General features: G+C 44.9%; 1 protein-coding gene across 1 annotated transcript in view; it reads right to left on the bottom strand.

Moving 5' to 3' along the window:
• Positions 1-19,758, bottom strand: part of fnbp4 (formin binding protein 4) — a 47,460-nt gene that overhangs the window by 512 nt on the left and 27,190 nt on the right. The window contains 10 exon segments of the mRNA XM_069894399.1: positions 5,521-5,681; positions 9,100-9,335; positions 10,309-10,462; positions 11,223-11,387; positions 11,389-11,525; positions 14,271-14,440; positions 15,412-15,545; positions 17,244-17,348; positions 17,718-17,842; positions 19,287-19,515. Of these exon segments, the coding sequence (XP_069750500.1) occupies positions 5,521-5,681; positions 9,100-9,335; positions 10,309-10,462; positions 11,223-11,387; positions 11,389-11,525; positions 14,271-14,440; positions 15,412-15,545; positions 17,244-17,348; positions 17,718-17,842; positions 19,287-19,515 (1,616 nt within the window).

Raw genomic sequence — 19,758 nt, 5'->3', positions numbered from 1 at the left:
ATTTTTAAAAACACAAGACACAGGAGTCAACTATCCAACCTGTTGACCCTGCACCCCATTTATTAAGAGGATGGCTGATCTAGCTGTGGACTCAGTTCCATCCACCTGCCCATTCTCCATAACCCTCAACTCCCCACTGTGCAAAAATCTAGCCGCCTTTTAAATACATTCAACGAGGCCACTTCCATTGCTTCCTTGGGTAGAAGATTTCAGATTTGCCACTCTCTGGAGAAGCTGTTACTCTTCTTCTCCATCCTAAATCTACTCCCCAAATCTGAATTTTTAAAAAATATTTTATTTTTCATAAAAATTAACAATAACATTTCAATAACAATATACATTTATTAAATGATGTAAAGCAAAAGAAAACACATACACATACAGAAACCTTAACTCTACTCCTCTCCCCACCTTTATTAAATACTTTCTCGTACACCATCAGAGCTCACAGTTTGAATTAACCTCAAGATTCAGGGAGAGATCTCTTTTGAATTTAGCAGCATTATTAAAGTTCAAATACAGTTACCATATTTTAAGAAAGATGTTGTACTTGTTCCTTAAACTGTTGGTATGTTTTCTATTGGTATATATAACGATCCCTCACCAAGGTAACTGGAGAGCTTGACTTATATGTGCTTACAACTCACTTTTTAGCCACCGCTAGCACTATTTTAAACCAAATTTGAAACTCTGTAAGATTATTACTTATATCTATAAAGTTGCCCAACAAAAAGTTGTGGAAAACCTGGAAAGATCCTTGCAATTTTTGTTAATACTTAAGAAATTTCTTGCCAAAAGGGTCTAACCTTCAATCATAACCAGGTTGAATGAAAGAATGTTCCCTCTTCTATTTCAAATCTAAACTACAATTCTGATATTTCTGACTTAGATTTATGCAACTTCTGTGGAATGAGATACAGATGGCGTAAAAAAAATTATATTCAACCAACCCATATCTTGCATTTGTAGCGGCCTGCAGCTTGGGCCGACACACCTCACATGGGCTGAGATGCCCATTTCCATAGGCCGCCAGTAGAACAGTGAAACTGGCCAACCACCGCTGGTGGATCGCATGGCCCCCAATCTGGGCCCGGATGCTGGAATCAACCAATCGGTGGCCGGCCCACTCAAGCCATGCCCCAGTAGTGTCGTGGCCAAACTCACTATAAAGGGCAGAGCTTCCCTAAATAAACCCAGTGTCGAATACACTCTACCAGGGTGTGGGTCTTCTTTCTTCCACAAGTCTCGAGCTACAGTCCAGGAGCTATAACCTTATGCCTTTGGCTGTCGTCGCAGCCATTAACGATGCTGCTGTAGCAGTAACGACCCCGGTACAGTATTGACTCCGACCGATCCAAACGGTGCTTTGGACCCAACGATGGAGCAACAACCCAAGATCAATGCCGTAACATTGAAAGTTCCCTGCTTCTGGATCACCCAACCACGAGGCACAGTTCACCATTCGAAGGATATCCGAGGACAGTTCACTGCAGCCCAGATTATTGATTTCCTCCAATAGCCCCCAGAACAAGGAAGTTATGTGGCCATCAAAGAGCTACTAACCTGCACTTTTGGCCTCTCAAAGCGTGAGCGTGCTGCTGCTCTACTGTATATTGACAGTATGGGGGCAGGGCCCCATATACCCTCAAGCTCGCTCTGCAATTGCCACACCTCCTGCCTGCTGTTCCAGCAAATATTTCTGGAGAGACTGCCTAAGGTCATCGGCTGCTCATCACAGAGGAGGATTTCGAAAAATGAAAGGTGGCCACCTGAGCAGACATACTATGGGTGGCGAAGATGGACACCTGCGCTTCAATTGACCAGGTGACACCACCACATCAACAGTGCCTGGCCACAAGGTACATTGACCAAATAAGACGCCCCACTGGTGAGCTGTACTGTTATCATCAATGGTGAGGCTCCAATGCCTGGTGATGCTGCTCACCCTGTGCGTTCCAGGGAAATGCCCAGGCCGGCCATCGTTAATGGCTGCGACGACAGCCAAAGGCATAAGCCTCGTATCTATCCAGGACTCGTCAGGCCGATCCTTCTTAGTGCACATTGGGGTACAATACAGTGTCATTCCCCCCACCAGCCTCAAGGCTCGCTGTGGCAAAATGGGCTGAAAACTCCAGGTGGTAAATGGCTCCAGTATCCAGACTTTTGGCACCTGTTCCATGGCCCTCTGTTTTGGGGACTGGAAATTCACCGTGGCAGCCATGCAGCAATCACTTTTAGGTGCCGACTTCCTAAGGGCCCACTCCCTCCTGGTGGGCATCAAGGGGTGTCAACTTGGTACTCGCAGAAGATCTCACGCTTATATGGCTGGTATCTGCTCCGGGTATATACGACAATGGCTATTGGAACAAGATGTTCTCTATCTGCAAAGGGCGGTTGAACTTAGAAACTCTGGAGGTGGCCTTCCAGAACTCAGATGCCGCTTGGTCACCGCAGGTGCTGCTATCTTGGAATGGGGCATCGTCCCACCCTGTGAGTGACTTGTTCCTTACATCATCCCACTACTCTAGTGATCTGACCTCGGCCATCGTCGTGGGAGATCTCTCCAAGTGCTACTTTTATGGGCAGGGTCAGTATCCGAGGAAATGCAGCCCTGCCAAGGATGTGCGTGCTTCAGGTGCCAGAAAAAAGGGGCATCACCCCAAAGTTTGACAGTCCAAACCATCCACAAGGTCCAGCAGCACCGCTGCATAAAATCACCACTCCAGCAGCACAAGCAGCACCATCTTCCCTGCATTCAGCAACACCATGTGAAAATCCTGTAGGCTTGCGCACCAAACGTCATCATCCCAGGCACATGATACTTCCAAGGGTTGAGGGCAGCCATCTCGTGCACAGGAGCACCCATCAGACTCTGACAATGAATCCACACTGGCCTCCATCACGCTGAACCAGGAGGCCCACATAAACTCACCAGGTGCAATATCAACTGTTTATTCGATAGCAGGAGTACAGAAAGCTATTCACCCCAATACTGCTGAACAACTATCCTTTAAAGTACAGCCCACCAAGCACAGGATATCACTCGAGTCCAAATCATACATGGCAGCCACCCTGGGGTCCTTCATAGTAACCCACACTGTTGGAGGCATAGTGTACAAACGCTTCAGAATGCTCGTTATGCCACAACTCTGTGCCCCTTCCTACTGAGGCTGGATTTCCAGTGGCAACTTCAGAAAGTGACATTGAAATTAGATGGGCCCCATCCCCCCCCCTCAGTGTCTGCAACGAACAGTTCACAGACGGCCCCCCTGCAGACAACTGGTCTCTTAATCCTCAAGGTTGACCCCCTCTGCTGTTCGCCAACCTCACCCCCGACTGCAAGCTGGTGGCCACCAGTAGACTGTACTGTATGGCTGATAGGGCACTCATTATGGCAGAGGTTCAGCGCTTATTGAGCGAGGGCATCATCGAGGCCAGTAATAGCCCTTGGAGGGGACAGGTGGTTGTGGTGAAGAATGAGGATAAGAATAGAATGGTGATAGATTATAGCCAGACCATCAACTGGTATACGCAGCTTGATGTGTACCCCTTTCCCCATATCTGATATGGTCAATCAGATTGCACAATATCACAAGAAGGTTGACAGGATTTCAAGGTTTGAGTTACAGGGAAAGGTTGTGCAGACTGGGGCTTTTTTCTCTGGAGCGTAGAAGATTGAGAGGGGACTTGATAGAGGTGTTTAAGATTTTAAAAGGGACAGACAGTGTAAACGTGGATAGGCTTTTTCAATTAAGAGTGGGGGAGATTCAAACTAGAGGGCATGGTTTAAGATTGAAGGGGGAAAATTATAAGGGGAACATGAGGGGAAATTTCTTTACGCAAAGGGTGGTAGGGATGTGGAATGAGCTTCCAACAGACATGGTCGAGGCGGGATCATTGGTTACATTTAAGGAAAGACATGGATAGGAGAGGACTGGAGGGGTATGGACCGGGCGCTGGTCAGTGGGACTAGGAGGGTGGGGATGTTACGGCATGGACTAGTAGGGCCGAACTGGCCTGTTCTGTGCTGTAAGTGGTTATATGGTTATAATATCGGGTATTCTCATCGACTGACCTGAAGTCAGCGTATCACCAGCTTGCTAATCCGCCTCGAGGACCATCAGTATGTGGTGTTCAAGGCAGATGGCCGCTTCTACCACTTCCTCAATGTCCCTTTCGGCATCATAAATGGGGTCTCAGTTTTACAGCAGGAGATGGAGCGCATGGTGGACCACTATGATCTACACAGTGTCTTCCCATATCTAGACAACGTTACTATCTGCGGCCACGACCTGCAGGATCATGATGCAAACCTCCGCAAGTTCCTCGGGCAGCAAAACACATGAATCTCACTTAAAACAAGGATAAATGTGTGTCCTGGACAGTATGACAAGCCTATTTGGCTGCATGCTCAAGATCAGAGTCAATGGCCCTGGCCTGGACCGTATGTGTCCGCTGATAAAGCTACCCCTCCCCACATACCCTCAAAGTTCTGAAGAGATGCCTCGGATTCTTCTCATACTGCGCTCAATAGGTCCCCAACTATGTGGACAAGATTTCCCATTGGTCAAAGCCACGTTTTCCCTGCCAGCAGAAGCCCAAGCAACCTTCAACAGTATCAAAGACAACATCGCCAAGGCAACCATGCATGCCATAGACAAGTCCACACTGTTCCAAGTGGAGAGTAATGTGTCTGACTTTGCCTTGGCTGCCACACTCAACCATCGCCCCTTTCTTACATATCCTCCAGGGCCTGAAACTCACCACTCCTCCGTTGATGAGGCCCAGGTCATTGTGGAGGCTGTACACCAATGGAGGCATCATCTCGTAGGGAAACTGTTCTTCCTCCCCACATCAGCGAGCGGTAGCATTCATGTTTAATAATAAGCAATGGGGCAAAATCCAGAATGATAAAATCCTCAGCTGGAGAATTGAACTGTCCACTTACAACTCTACTAGCCCGGCAAACTTAACGAGCCCCCGATGTTCTTTCCCGAGGAACGTGCTAGTGTTCAAATGGACAGACTGCAGGGTCTCCATAATGACCTTTGCCACCCCAGATTTACTCAGGCTATCCATTTTATCAAATTTCAGAACTACCATACTCCATTAAGGATGCCCGGACTACAACTAAAAACTACCAGGTCTGTGCCGAATGCAAACCCCAATTCTACCGGCCAGTCAAAGTGTATCTGATCATGGCTACCTGCCCCTTCGAGCGCCTCAGCATCGATTTCAAGGGTCCCTACCCCCTCCAAATGGAATGTCTACTTCCTCATCATCAATGAATACTGTACTAAATGAGAGTTATTCCACTCAGTTTACAAACAGAATTCAAGTGGCATGTTGAATAAAGATGTTTTCTGAGTCTGTATCAGAAGAGTTGAGCACTATTACTGTGTAACTCCATGAAGATGCCTATTGGGATGCTGCAGTTGAACACTGACGTGGCAACTGGTGTTTCCTCAGCAGTTCAATCCCCCAAGTACCCCGAACAATGCCAGTGACCATGGTGCTCACCTGATTAGCTGCTGTTGCTTCCACTCTTCAATCCGCTTGTGCGCCAGAAGTGTTCTCTGCTCATCTTCACTAGAGCTCGATTGCTCATCCTCGTCCAACTCCCGTTGAATGCTCTGCCACTTCTTTACCAGCAATGGCATCTTCGTTTTACTCTTCTTATTCTGAAAAGAGTAGACGAGTGCGTTTCTAAAAATGGGCCACATTATGGATCTATTTTCAATGGCTGGCTTCACACCAGCAGCAGATCTGTCAGGACTAGCCTGCAAAATGTAATGGGAAGCTGACCCCATGACCCATATCCTGAATCCCCCCTCATAACTTACACAAGAGCTGGCAATGGCTAAAAGGTAGAGGCTGGTAGGACATCTGTTGGAGAGTTTGCTTGCTTATATTAACACAATATGGAAACAGATCCTTCATTCTAACGCCAGCATTGACCAAAACATCCCACTAATGCTAGTCCTACCTGCCTGCATTTGGCCCTTGCCTTTCAAACCCATCATTCCATCTAGTTTTTAAAACAATGCCACAGTTTACTGCCTCAACCACCTCTTCGAGCAGCCCGTTCCATACATCCACCACCCCCTGTGTAAAAACAGTTACCTCTTAGATTCCTGTTAATCGTCTCTCTCCCCTCTCACCTTAAATCTCTGGTTATCGATTCTCCTGCTCTGGGAGAAAGATTCTCTACATTCTATTCCTCTCATGATTTTGTACACCCCTAGGAGATCATCCCTCATTCTCCTGTGTCCTGTGTTCCAGCCCCAGCCTGCTTAACCTCTCCCTGTAGTTCTGGCAACCTTCTCTGCACTCTCTCCAGCGTGACACCTTCCTGCAGCACAGTGACCAAATATGAACACAATACTCCAAATAGTGCCTCACCAATATCTTATACAATTCCTGTATTCTTCCCACATTACAGCTGCATGGAGAAAACAAATGCTCAAATTGGTGCAGGACCAATTTTTGCAATACTGAAACAAAACCCAGTTCTCTCTATCAGGAACTAAATCCCCAGGGTAAAGTAATTCACTGGAGTTGTGAAGAAGCCTCAGCTGCAAGGGTTTCTCCAAATCTGATCACAGCCACAACACTCCTAGAAAGCCAAACTCTCAAAATCGAGGCAGGACTGGAATGGAAACTGAAGTATTAAGTACAAATATTTTGTCAGCAATTACTTAGAACAGTACATGTCCTTCGGCCCACAATATTGTGCCAACACACGTAAACCCACTTTAAAACAATCTAACCTTTCCCTTATATCCATAACCCTCTATATTAATTACATTCATGTGTCTAAGATACTTTTGAATGTCCCTATTGATCCAGCCTCAATCACCATCTCCATTAATGCATTCCAGACACCCACCACTCTGTTTAAAAAAAAAACATACTGTTGACATTGCCCCATAAACCTCCTCCACTCACCTATTAGTGTCCCAGGAAAAAGGTGCTGGCTGTCCACCCATCTAAGCCCCCTCAATCTTTTATTTAATATTTTATTTAAAAATTTTAAAAACCACATCTACAGGTATTATGAATTGAAAAAACAATACATATGTGGTACATATATATCCCTTAATCCCTCCCTCCTCACTCCCCAACCACCCATAACCCCCAAAATAAAAGAAAAAAGAGAATGTCAAAAAATACAAATATAATTCAAGTAGCTATGGAGCTGAAAATTCCACCGGAACAAGTTATTGAGAGCTCTAAAACTTTTTAACCAACATATTGTAAATATGGGCTCCATATTTTCAAAAAGAAATGATACTTATTATACACATTTTAAGTTATTTTTTAAAGTGGAATGCAAGATCAAAGTTTGCATGCCATCTCTGCATTCCTAAATCTATATCTGATTTCCAAGTAACAGCTATGCATTTTCTAAAAACAGCTAAAGCTAATCATAAGATTCAATTTGATACATAGTTAATCTTAAGACTAATCATTTTAACATTGGCCATCAAAAATAAAATTGGATCAAGAGTGAGTTCTTCCTTTAATATTTTTTCCAAAAATACTTTCACCTCTTTCCAGAAGGGTTTTACTCTGAGACACTGCCAAGTAGAATGAAAAAATGAACCTACTTCTTGACCATATCTAAATGTTGTATTAATTTTTTTTAATTTTTGGAGTAAAATATAGTTGATGTTAAAAAAAATTATATTGAATCAGTCTATATCTTACATTCATAATTCATACTATCGTTACATTAACTGCATCCAATCATTCTCATCTATCTATCTAATTCAACCTCCCATCTTAATCTTGATTTATGAATTTTCTTTGAAGTAATTTATACATTTCTGAAATAAATTTATTCATATCACCCTTAGTAATCAATAATTCTAATTAATTCTGTCTAGGTAGTCTTAAATTTTGACCTAATTTATCAGCCAACAAGGCTTTAACTTGATAATAACAAAAGAGAGTCTTATTTGGGACATTAAATTTTTCCTTCATAATAAATTTACCAGCTTCAAAACTATCTTTTTTTTGATCCCCATTTGACTCCAAAAATTGATTATTCATAGAAAAGGGAAGTCTTCTGATCTAAAGGCATTTTCTGAGAAATTAAACCTTGTCCACCCATCTCATAGTCTATTTTATTCCATAATTCAATTAAATGTTTCAGAAAGGTGCATCTTTAGTTCCTGATAACAGTTTTGAATTCCATTTATAAATAAATTCCTTCATGTGTTCTTCATCTATTTTACTTAATTCTATTTTAACCCAAGTTAAAGATTTCTCCAAATCAAACATCCTATTAATAAACTTCAGTTGGGCTGCTTTATAATTCTTGAAATGTGGAAGTTGTAAACCTCCTAATTCAAACATCCGTTAATTTTTCTAAACAAACTCTAGCCATTTTTCCTTTCCATAAAAACTTCCTAATAATTAAATTCAAATCCTTAAAGAATTTTTGAAGTATATTACAAGGAATAGACTGAAAAATTATTGAATCCTTGGAAAAATATTCATTTTAATACAATTTACTCTACCCATTAAAGTTATAGGCAAGTCATTCCATCTATTTAAATCATACTTAATTTTATTAAATAATGGCAAATAATTCAATTTATATAAATTATTCAAATCTTTATCAATTTTGATCCCTAAATATTTAATTCCATTATCTGACCATCTTAATTGAACAAATTGTTTACATTGAGTATAATCCTCATTAATCACCCCAAATAATCTTTTATACCTCTATCAAGTCATCTCTCAGTTCAAATCTGATTGCTGAGTATTAACAACTTGGACTGTCTTCATTTGTAAAACAATTACTATCAGGAGAGAGTCTCACAATTTTGCAAAAGTACCCAGAGAAGCAGCTGAAAGACCAAGGCATAGAAGGCGATGGACCAAGTGCTGGTAAACAAGATGAATATGATGGGAACAATAGTTAGCATGGTCATGGAGGGCTGAAGAGCTTTTCTTTGTGCTGTTTGACTCCATGATAAGAAATAAAAAGACATTGAGAATATCTGTATATCTGCTGTACGATTTCTCTGTCGCTCAGTCACCAGGAATTGTACCCTCAGACATAAAGAGAAATAAACTGTGGCCTACCTTGTCCTTCTTCACCTTCCTGCTTTTCTCTGCTGCCTGACCCACTGTAGCAGCTGGAACTACCTCGGGCACGTGTGGGGGCTCTGGAATAGCTGGTGCGACCAGCATTCGGTGCTGTGGTACAGTGTGCGTGACCTGCATGATGTGGGTCGGTCTGGATAGAAGGAGGGGTCGTGGGGCAGGCATGGGCTGGTGTACAGGAGGAAGAGGCATCATTGTGGCCAGCACTTGTGGACCTGCAGCTCAATCAAAATGGGAACAATGGTCAGAAGGAAGCAATAAGGTTGCAATGCTCGGCATTCCAAGGGGACCAACATCAGAGATGCAATCAGACATCCAAACCCCACTGCATGAAACAGATCACGCAAAGCAACTACAACCTCGGCAGCCCAACGATCATGTCTCAACATGCACAGACTGGGGAGAGTAGAGAAACATTGCTCCTTTGTGGTAAATTGGTTTAGAAATTGGCCTTGCGGGAGAAGCCAGAGAAGATGACCATGGTAGCAGACCAGGTATCAGGAGTGTGCCAAAGGTAAGAAGGGCTCCCAAAGGGCTTCAGGCACCGAAACCCTCTTGATTGTATTGGAGATTCTGATCTAGATTCGCTGCTAGAACGGACAGGAGGTCATGCGGCTGCAGAGGCTGCGGGAGTGTAGGAGCCAAGTCCGCGGTCACACTTGGTGTCTCTAAAGTGATTCCCTCCTGCTTCTCTCATCTCCGATTGGTGGAAGAGCTGGGCTAATGGCGCCTGTTCGTGACTTCATGACAAGCAAGTGTGAACAAATTTTATGTATTACATTTTGCTTATTATTACATGTCAATAATCTTGAATACATGCAAGCTGTACAGAGACATGACCTGTCAGCTCAAATAATGGGGATGATAGCTCTCTTTTCTAGCAGATCACAGATACCCCCAGTCCCATTAACTGATGGACATCAAAGTGGGCAGTGCCAGGGAGAGAAGTGATAGAGAGCCAGAGGTGCACAGGCTGCTGTGCAAAACTAACATTCCTCACTCCCATTTAGAGTTTAAGCTGGGAACATGCACTTTAGAAATGCAGTAAGTTACAGTGGATAACTGTAACCTCCACTTGCTCAGTATCACTGCAGCATACCCTATTCACAGACACCACATCTCAATGCCACTTGCTCACGACAACTCAACAGCCCAAGAGCATCAAGTGGCACCGTACATCAGGTTTACCTGCGACCATGATTGACTGACTGTAGAGGACAGGACTGCTGCCGATGGTTACAGCCCGTGGCATCGCTGTGGCAGTCAACACTGCTGCTTTCCTCTTGCCTGGTTTGGCTGCTGGGGCTGGTGGATTCGAAGGAGTGCCCGAAGTAGAGTTACTCTGAAAAGATAATTAGCTGTGTTGACAAGCAACCTGGGTGTCTTTGCATTAGGCTGTGGGCAGGAGCTGCTTTACAGACCCTGCCCACAGCACCGAGAGAATTGCCAATGGCAGCACGGTTAGCGTGACACCATTACAATACCAGTGTCTCGGGTTCGAATCCACTGCTGTCTGCAAGTTTGCTTGTTCTCCATGTCTGAGTACGTTTCCTTTGGGTGCTCTGGTTTTGTCCCCACATTCCAAAGGTTAGTAGGCCTGATAGGTTAATTGGGCACTAGAGGCTTTGAGTGCTGGAAAGGCCTTCATTAAAATTAAATTTTTAAAAATTAAGATATCCTGAGAAGGTGACACCATAACGGTAATTTGAGTCAGATTATGACAGAGTGGATGAGCCTCACCAGTTTCCTCGAGTGCATAAAAGATGGCAGATGCACTGTACTAATAACTATGGTTTCTTAGTAGCTTACATGTAGGACTGACTGTGCACTGTCTCTGCTACATTTTACAGAAGGCACAGATAATAGAGAACAGAAAACTTTCCTCACAAATTTCGCAAACCATCAGGATACTGCAGCTGGACTTTGACCTCACAATCCGATTCAGCTCACCTTCATTGCCAGGTGGAGGCCAGAGGACAGAAAACCTTCCTCTTGGGCTACACACATGACCCACTGAGCTTGGGTGAGGTATGGGAGGAGCTGGGGGAGGAAGGAGGGAAGAAGGATCTGGTCTGAAAACTGTGCAGACTCTACAATCTCACCACCTTGACTGCTGGAGGCTGGACTGTTGTCACTGGGATGGCAGGGAGAAGGGCTCTCTCCAGACAGTCTTCTTCAGTCCCTGGCGCCGGGGGCTCCTTGCTCTCCACTTCCATCTCCACTTCCTGGATGTCGCCGTCATCACTTGGAGGGGGTGGAGGGGGGGGGCGGGGGTGGAGGGGAAGAGGGAGGGGGCGGGGGAGGAGGAGGGAGGTCCAGGGGGAGGGGGGGCTGAGGGGGGAGGGGAGGCTGGTCAGCAGGCCCTGCAGGAGGTTGGCCGCCAGAGAGCTCCACATGTGAGGAATCTGGGTTCAAGCAGAACAGGTGAAGCAGTATCAGTAAACTTGAACATAAGAGAAAAAACAAGAGCAGGGATCCTATAGAACCATGGAAGATTACAGCATAAAAACAAGCCCTTCGGCTTATCAAGCATGTGCAGAACTATTAATCTGCCTCATCCCATTGGCTTGCATCCAGACCAGAGCCCTCCAAACCCTTTCATCCATGTACCTATCCAAATTTTTCTTTAATGTTGAAATTGAGCCCACATTCACCATTTCAACTGGCAGCTTGTTCCACACTCCCACCACTTTCTACATGAAGTTTCCTTTAAACGTTTTCCCTATAACTCTAGTCCTTTTGTTCTCATCTCACCCAATCTCAGTTGAAAAGGCCTGCTTACATTCACTCTATCAGGGTCTGGATGCTGGCAGCAGAGGTTCCTCAGCAGTCTCCTCTGCTCAGCGAGCATTCGTGATGACTTTTTGTGAACCCACCTCCCCACCTTTATCACATTCCTGAATGAACCTGTACCAGTAACACAGCAGAGAAATGATGCAGAGCACAGACTTTTGAACCTTGAAGAAACAGGCCAGGCAGCATCTGCTGAGAGAAAATTTCAGTCAACATTTAAGTCAACCCTTTATCGATAAGGCGGTCCAACTATTTTTGTCCACGGATGCTGTCTGACCTGCTGAACCTTCCCAGCAGCTCATTATTTGCACCAATGTTATCTTTGCTCTGTACAAACTGATCAGTCTCTGTAACTGTATGCTCTTTTTTGACTACTATATTAATATATGGGGTGACTGGCTGCATTGCACACAGCACAAACTTTTTACCATATCATGATACATGTGATTATAAATGAACTCGGCAGCAAAAAAGGCCTAGTCAAGGCCAATTCCATCCAACCCCACAATTGCATGAAGAATCATGGGTTTGCTACAGTGAATTTCTCTGCCAAGCCACTGCATCTGCATAGCATGCAATGAATCCATTCATTCAATGTACCCTTGCAAAGGGCAAACCTGAACTTCCAGCGAGCCCACCCCCCCCCCTCCTATTTCAAGTACAGTGAAACCTCATTAGAACTCGATTTGTTAATCTACAGAATCGCTTATAACGTGGGTATCTGTGGACCCCTAACTGGGGCAGGCTGATAGCAATCAGCCAGTGACCCAACTCCCCGCGCCTGACAGCCCCCCTGCCCCGATGTCCCACGCCAGCCGCCCCTGCATCTGTTCCGCAACTCAGCTGTAACGTGGTATGAAATCTTGGACACCAACTACCACGTTCTTACGAGGTTTTACTGTAATTCTTTCTAGATCAGAGGCCAGTGCACAAGAGCCTTCATTCCAGCATCATCTCAGAGGGACAAGGAACCCAATGGCAACTTGACAGGTGCAGCTGAGACCAGGAGGTTAGTCCAGGCTCACTGCCTGCCCCTCTTTCAGGGTTAAGTCCATGCCCCTGGAGAAGGTACAGGCAGTTTACATGGGTACAATGGGAGCTTTCTGGGACTTGTGGACTCGAGTGCATTCTGGACATGATGTCTGTCATAATTTGAACTTGTCGATAATTAATGAAAGAACTCTATAGCACAGAAACAGACCCTTTGGCCTATATAGTTTGTGATATACTATTCTGCCTAGTCTCACTTACTTGCACCTAGGCCATCGCCCTCTCCTATCCATGTACCTATCAAAATTTTTCTAAATGTCAAGATCAAGCCTGTGTTCACCACTTCAGCTGGTAGCTCATTCCATGCTCTCACTCTCTGTGAGAAGTTCCCACAAATGTTCCCTTTAAACATTTCACCCTTAACCCATGTCCTCTAGTCCTTGTCTCGCCTCACTTCAGCAGAAAAAGCCGACTTGCATTTACTCTATCTATACATCTCAACTTTTGTAAACCTCTATTAAATTTCCCTTCATTCTCTACACTCAGGGAATAAAGTCCTAACCTTTTTAACCTCTCAGTTTCACAAGTCCTGGCAAAATTGTTGTAAATCTCTCTGCACTCTTAATCTTGCATCTTTCCTATAGTTGGGTGACCAAAACTGCGCGCAATACTCCAAACTTGGTCTCACCCATGTCTCGTACAATTTCACCATAATGAGAAGCACTTAGTGAAACCAGGAAGTCTGCAGATGCTGAGATTGCGTGCAACACACAAATATACTAGTGAAATTTAACAGGTCACGCAGCATCATAGCAAGTAAATGGTGACCAGCGTTACAGGCCTGAACTTTGGTTCTTTGTCATGTTGGAGAATTTTTGTCAGAGTAGGGCATCCCTTGAACAGACTTTGCAATGGACCAGCAGAATGCAGTTAAACAAGTCTGCAGATGCTGGGGCCCATAGGGATGTTTTTTGGTAACCAAAGTTTTGTGTATATACCCGACAAAGGGCCTAGGCTTGAAACATTGATTACCCTTCACATGACCACTGAATGTGTATCACACTCAGCCCCAGTGTCAGCAAACTTTCTTGCTTAATTCCATTCCAAAGTCTCTTGGAGGAATCCCCACCCTGAAGAAGTTGGTCTCCTTGCCCGACGAAGAGCCAAGGGCCCAGGCCTGGAACATTAGTTCCCCTTTACTTCCTTTGGATGTTGTGTGACCTGAGTTTCTTCATCACTTTTATGCATAACTGGATGTAATATTGTTTTAATGGGATTTTTTGTAATCACTGAACCAAACACCTTTGTTTGGGGTGAGGGTGCAGGGGAAGGACCAGGTTTAACAAATCAGCAGCTAACCCCCTCACCTGCGGGATCACTTGTCTTGCCCGCAGTTTCCTTCCCTGGCACGCCAAAAGCGCTTCGGCCAACAGCCAGCCTCGGAGTGCACTCGGCCGCATCCTCCTCCTCCACATCCGGGAACTCCCACTGCGACTGGCCCGTCTGTTCATTGAGATAGAAATAGCGCCGGTGCTCCCTACGGCGTGACAGAAAGGACACACTTAGTACGGGTGGGGCAGCACCAGCAGGTGGTCCCTGCCAAAAGGTGAAAAAAAAGTGATGAGTTTTTTTTTGCTGGCAGGAGGCTTGGCACCTCCTGCTCCTAGATGTCTAGGACAGCAGAGGTCAGACAGAAAACCTCATGATTCAAGTTTGTTTTGGATTCAATTGTTTTTTTAGAAAAATAGATCAGCCATTTGAAAAGAAAGTTAGTAATTTCAGCCCAATTATTGATGCTTTCGAAGAGAGTAAATATGCCTGATATTGATGGCATTGAGGGTGTCTGATGTGTCACTCAAACAACCCTTTTTATTCTAGAAGCAAATAAGTAATTAGTGCAAAATTATTCTTTGAGCTGAAAAATAAAACTAATTTTTAAAAATATATATATTTGAATTTGTAAAAACGCCATTAACATGTTTTACAGATGCAGTAAACAGTAAAAAGAGGAGAAAAGAAAATAATTCTGACCTGTACTTCCGGCAGTAATCTTGGTCTTGTCTCGCAGCTGCGGCAGGAGGCACCTTCCCACTGTCTGCGGCGTGGTCGATTCAGGAATTCCATCCCAGAAATTTCCAGCAAAGCGCAGACATTTCTTGCATGCGCACTCTCTCTCTCCCGCCCCTTTCCCCTTTATCGTTACTCCCATCCTCAACAAAATTTATATGAGCAGTCTATCTGTCCAATTCCAACACTCTACCCTCAGCAAGAGAAATTGGCAAAAATTTGTGGGCGACATTTTAGGCTGGTCCAATACTTTGTTTGGCTTTTGGGGATTTTGCACGCATGCGGGAGTGCCACCAGATTAGTAGTTTTGCTTTTAAAGGAAGCTGTCAGTCTGCAACCATTGTTGCCACGTCGTCAAGTGGTGATGGGGAGGGCGAGGGGGGTCACAGTTCAGTTGTCACGTGTCAAAGGTGAAAGGTGAAAAAGTAGAAGAGTGCGTACCTGTCCCAATGGCAGGACCAGCCTTTTGGGGATGCATTAGATTCATAGTGTTTAATCTGTAAATCAGCTTCCTGCAGTTTACGTTTGAGATAGTGGCCATTCAATGCTCCTTCTCGCCAGTCTGATATTCGAGTCTGTAACCAAACAGGAGGAAAGGGGAATTAGAATAGAGCAGGAGAATCACAACAGCGCAGGCATGGAAGGAAAGATGACAACAATCTCGCATGCTTTGGCAAAGCTCAGCAGAAGTGGACTATCAGCCCTTGGGCCACAACCAAAAACAAGGAGAAGGATTTGGAGGGAAGGAAGGTGAATAGATTCCCCAGCACAAAGTTATCCATCCTGCCCACCAGGAAGTGGTGGGAAACAGATGGTGGAGTAGAGTGACTGGGCAGATGGGTCCACTTCAGGCTGGGGTGGGAGCAGATGGGCTGACATTAGGGGAGGATGCAGAACTGGGCGCACAGGTCCATCATTGACATTGGGCAAGGGCAAGAATTCAAATGAGGTCACAAATGGGGCAGAGGTAGCAAGGAGATGCTGTGACTGGGCAGACCCCACCCCCACTCTGCTCATGGGCAGACAGATACTTGTACATCCTTTCAAGAGTCTATTAATTTTAAGACTCTTATTTTTTCACTGTCATTTACCACAGAGTCTATACTGATTCTCTGCATTCAATGGAGCACAAGATGCTGAGGGACAAATTCATGAAAGGCATGTAAAAGGTAAAGGTTCCATTATTGTCACATACTACTACATTTAGAATGCAACATATGTAGCCAACTGCAACAAGAAACACACACACTCGCAGTGTGGGAGGTTAAGCTCAAGCCGCTTTCAGGTGCATTCTCCGCCAAGAATGCGCCTGCAGAAGCAGATGCAGAACTTTGGAATCATCGTTCAGGTGGCAGCCCTGAAAGTGCTGCGCTGTCCTCCTGAAAGGGACAGCTGCACAGGAGGAGCCTCAGAGTGCACTCCGGCTCCTGTCCACTGTAGCTTTCAGGCAGTGCCATTCAGGTGCCTGGGGGGACTTCAGTGCTCCGGTGATTATCCCTCCTGGAGGGTTAGAAAGTACGCCTCGGAGGCGCCGCCTGCTCTTTCAGGTGGGCACTGGAGAGCAGCATAAGGGTAGAATATGCAGCTTGACAATGAGGTATTCTGGCCTTCAGATTTATTGAGGCTGGAAAGGCTCCTTTTATACAGTTGGAGTTCCCACTGACATCAGCTGCATGAATAACAATAGTGGGCAGGAACATTCTTGCATGTGAATACCTTTCTTTCCCAACCTGTTACTGATCTGTTAGCTGGGCAGCTTGGCCAGTGTCATTTTAGGTCTGCTGGTCTTGTACTGCTTCAGCTTTCAACCGCGCTGGTTCACTGGTGTTAAGGGACGCGTCAGTGTGTTTTGCTGCTGTTTATTACTGCGCAATGTGCCTGCTTGATCTCCACGGTGGCGGGCCACCACACATACATGAAATTCCTTAATTTTTGTTCAAATCCCATGCTGTCTGTAAAGAATTTATACTTTTTCCCCATGTCTATGTGGGTTTTCCCCAGGGACTCAGTTTTCCCCTCACTGTTTGAAACATATCATTTGAAATGTATCGGGATGTAGGTTAATTGGGTGGCACATTTGTGGGCCAAAATGGCCTGTTACTGTACTGCATGTCTAAACTAAATTTAGACAAGTAGATGGTTAGGAGAGGTTCAGAGGGAAATAGGCCAAGCTGAGGTAGACAAATTAATCTGGACAAGTTGGGCTGAAGGGCCCATTTCCGTACGGAATAACATCTATAACTCTAGGAGGAATGAATGAGTCAGTCTCAAACCTCAATCTGGAGCAGCAGGAAGTGAAAGTTGGAGATAGATTGTCTGCTAATTCCAAGGAATTCCAGTTTACTGGAAAGAGTGTTTGCCAGTTCTGCAATCTGAAACTGATCAAAAATCTAGAGTCAATATTCCCATGACGACAAGAACCATATCCCAGAACAAGTTTCTATCCCCCTGAAATAATCCGCTTTATTTAAATCTACCGCTAGCTCGAGGCATCACTTACCATAAACCACTCACCACAGGCAAAGCACTCAATTTTAGACAGTTTTCTCTGAAGACTACTGGTACAAACATAGCCCATCTCCTAGTTGACCACTCCCACCATCCCTCTGCCACAACCTCCTGCCCCAGCTCATGACTGATCAGGGGACAATCGGCTCTGCAACGTTCCACAGAATTGATAGCACTAATGCGCCCTGTTCCAAATCCTGCAAAAGCAGGGTATTATCAGCACACTCCAATCATCCCACCTTCACTTCATTCTCTTCATCCTTTTCTTCTGGAGCAGGCTTTGGTGCAGCCACCGGCTTTTCTGCAGCCCCCTCAAGGTCCATGTCTCCATCTTCTTCAGGATTAGCACTTGATTTTTCAGAAGCTGCAGGAAGCACATTTATGGAGAAAATAAGCTGCCCTGAAAATTCCTGCTCCTAAATATCTAATACTGAGAAAACAGCTACAAGTTTTGTCAATTTACCACATTGAGTTTGATGGCCTGTAGGAACAGCTGCTAGACACAACTGAGACCAAAAATTATGTTTATCTGGCATAATTATTGGTCTTTCCCAGTAACTATTCAAAATGGTACAAAAGGGCCATGATGATGTTGGAACATCCAACATACTCATTTTGACTATGCCTCTGATCAGTGAGCCAGTGGACACCACCAAATGTGGGCAGTGAAGGAGGTTTGGCTACGATGACAACAGCATCTGGACGGATTGGGAAAGTGGGCTCATGTGGTCAATGGAATTTAAATGGAAAGTGGTGCATTTTGGGAATGTAATCCTGAGCAGGGACGGTTGGGGGGGGGGGTGTTGCAGAGGAGAGATTTTGAGGGGAATGGGGGGAGGCGCGCGAAAGGGTGAAGGTACTTCAAATTCCTATAAAAGGTGACCCAGGTATAAAAGATAGTAAAGAAACTCTTGCGTCCATTGGAAAGATTATTGAGTACAAGGGCTGGGTCAGCATATTACACATGGGAGAATTGTTCCATCACTTAGCTGCAGGAAGGATGCTATTAAGCTAGAGAGGGTGCAGAAAACATTTGTGAGATGTTCCTGGGACTAGAGGGTTTCAGTTATAGGAAAAGACAGAATAAGGTGGGACCAATTTCCAGCCTTAGGGTGATGAAGGGAGAACTTGGAAGTTTATATAATTGGACAGCATAAAGTAGCTAGTCACAGTCCTTTTCCCTAGGGTAGGGGACACTAAGTTGAGAGGGGAGTGATTTAAAGGGAGCCTAAGGGGCAACTCTTTCTCACTCAGAGGCTTGTGAGTATATGGAACACAGTGCCAAAGAAAGTGATAAAGAGGAGGTAAATTAGAACATTTAAAATAGAGGCAAGATAAATAGCAAAGGTTTAGCAGGGATGGGTCCAAATGCAAGCAAATGGGACGAGTTCACAAAACCTCCTAGTGCAGCATGGACAGGTTGGGCTGTAGGGTCTATTTCCATGTTCAACCACTCTATCACTTATACCACAAAAACCCAATTGGGAGATCCATTCCCACTGTGCTCACCCGATAATCACACACCATGATTAAAACCACTTTCTTTTTGACATCTTGTATCCTCTCAATTAATTCATATGAGGTTTGCAGATACTGTAATAGTCAGGCTAGACCGAAAATGGATCATAAAAACTAGTTATAGTCCTTGTAGTCAGCGAGCCCTCAGAGAGATAATACTCTGTTTAAAAAAAAATTCAGCATTTTGAGGGCACCCAAAATATATATTTCCATGTGGCAAGCCAAAAGTTCTCTCTTGGAAGTTAAGAACCAAGAGGCTGGGTTGGGGTTAAATTTATCTCATAACTTACCAGGTTCGGCAGAATGCACCCCCTCTGAGGCAGTGTCCTGTTCTGGGTTATTTGAAGCATGGCTCGAAGGTTCAGGGCTGAAGGTGCGAGCAAGTGCCTGCCACTTCCCCTTCCTGTGGATGTGTTTATTGTTCTCGGACCCCTGCCCATCCTGCACTGTGATCTGGCTGCAATCAGACCGTGGACTCGACCCACTGGCATCACCCTCCTCCAGCGCACGCAGCTCTGCCTGTGAAGACGTGGACTCAGTTCAATAGGATTTCATCTCTCTTTTTCTATTTATCTGCTCTTTTGCTATTTTAGCATATTGTGATCATTTAATTTAGACTGTGTAGCTGTGTCTCTCATTTACCCGTGTGCCTTCTGCAAGTAAGGAGTTGAGTCCATCTGGACAATAAACTCTCCGTTTACCAGCACGGAAACATGGACACAAAATGCATCTAAAACAGTTCGACACAATGCATGGGCATTT

This window comes from Narcine bancroftii, chromosome 1 (genome assembly GCF_036971445.1).
Source record: "Narcine bancroftii isolate sNarBan1 chromosome 1, sNarBan1.hap1, whole genome shotgun sequence".
Taxonomy (NCBI): domain Eukaryota; kingdom Metazoa; phylum Chordata; class Chondrichthyes; order Torpediniformes; family Narcinidae; genus Narcine; species Narcine bancroftii.
This window is presented reverse-complemented; position numbering and strand designations above follow the sequence as displayed.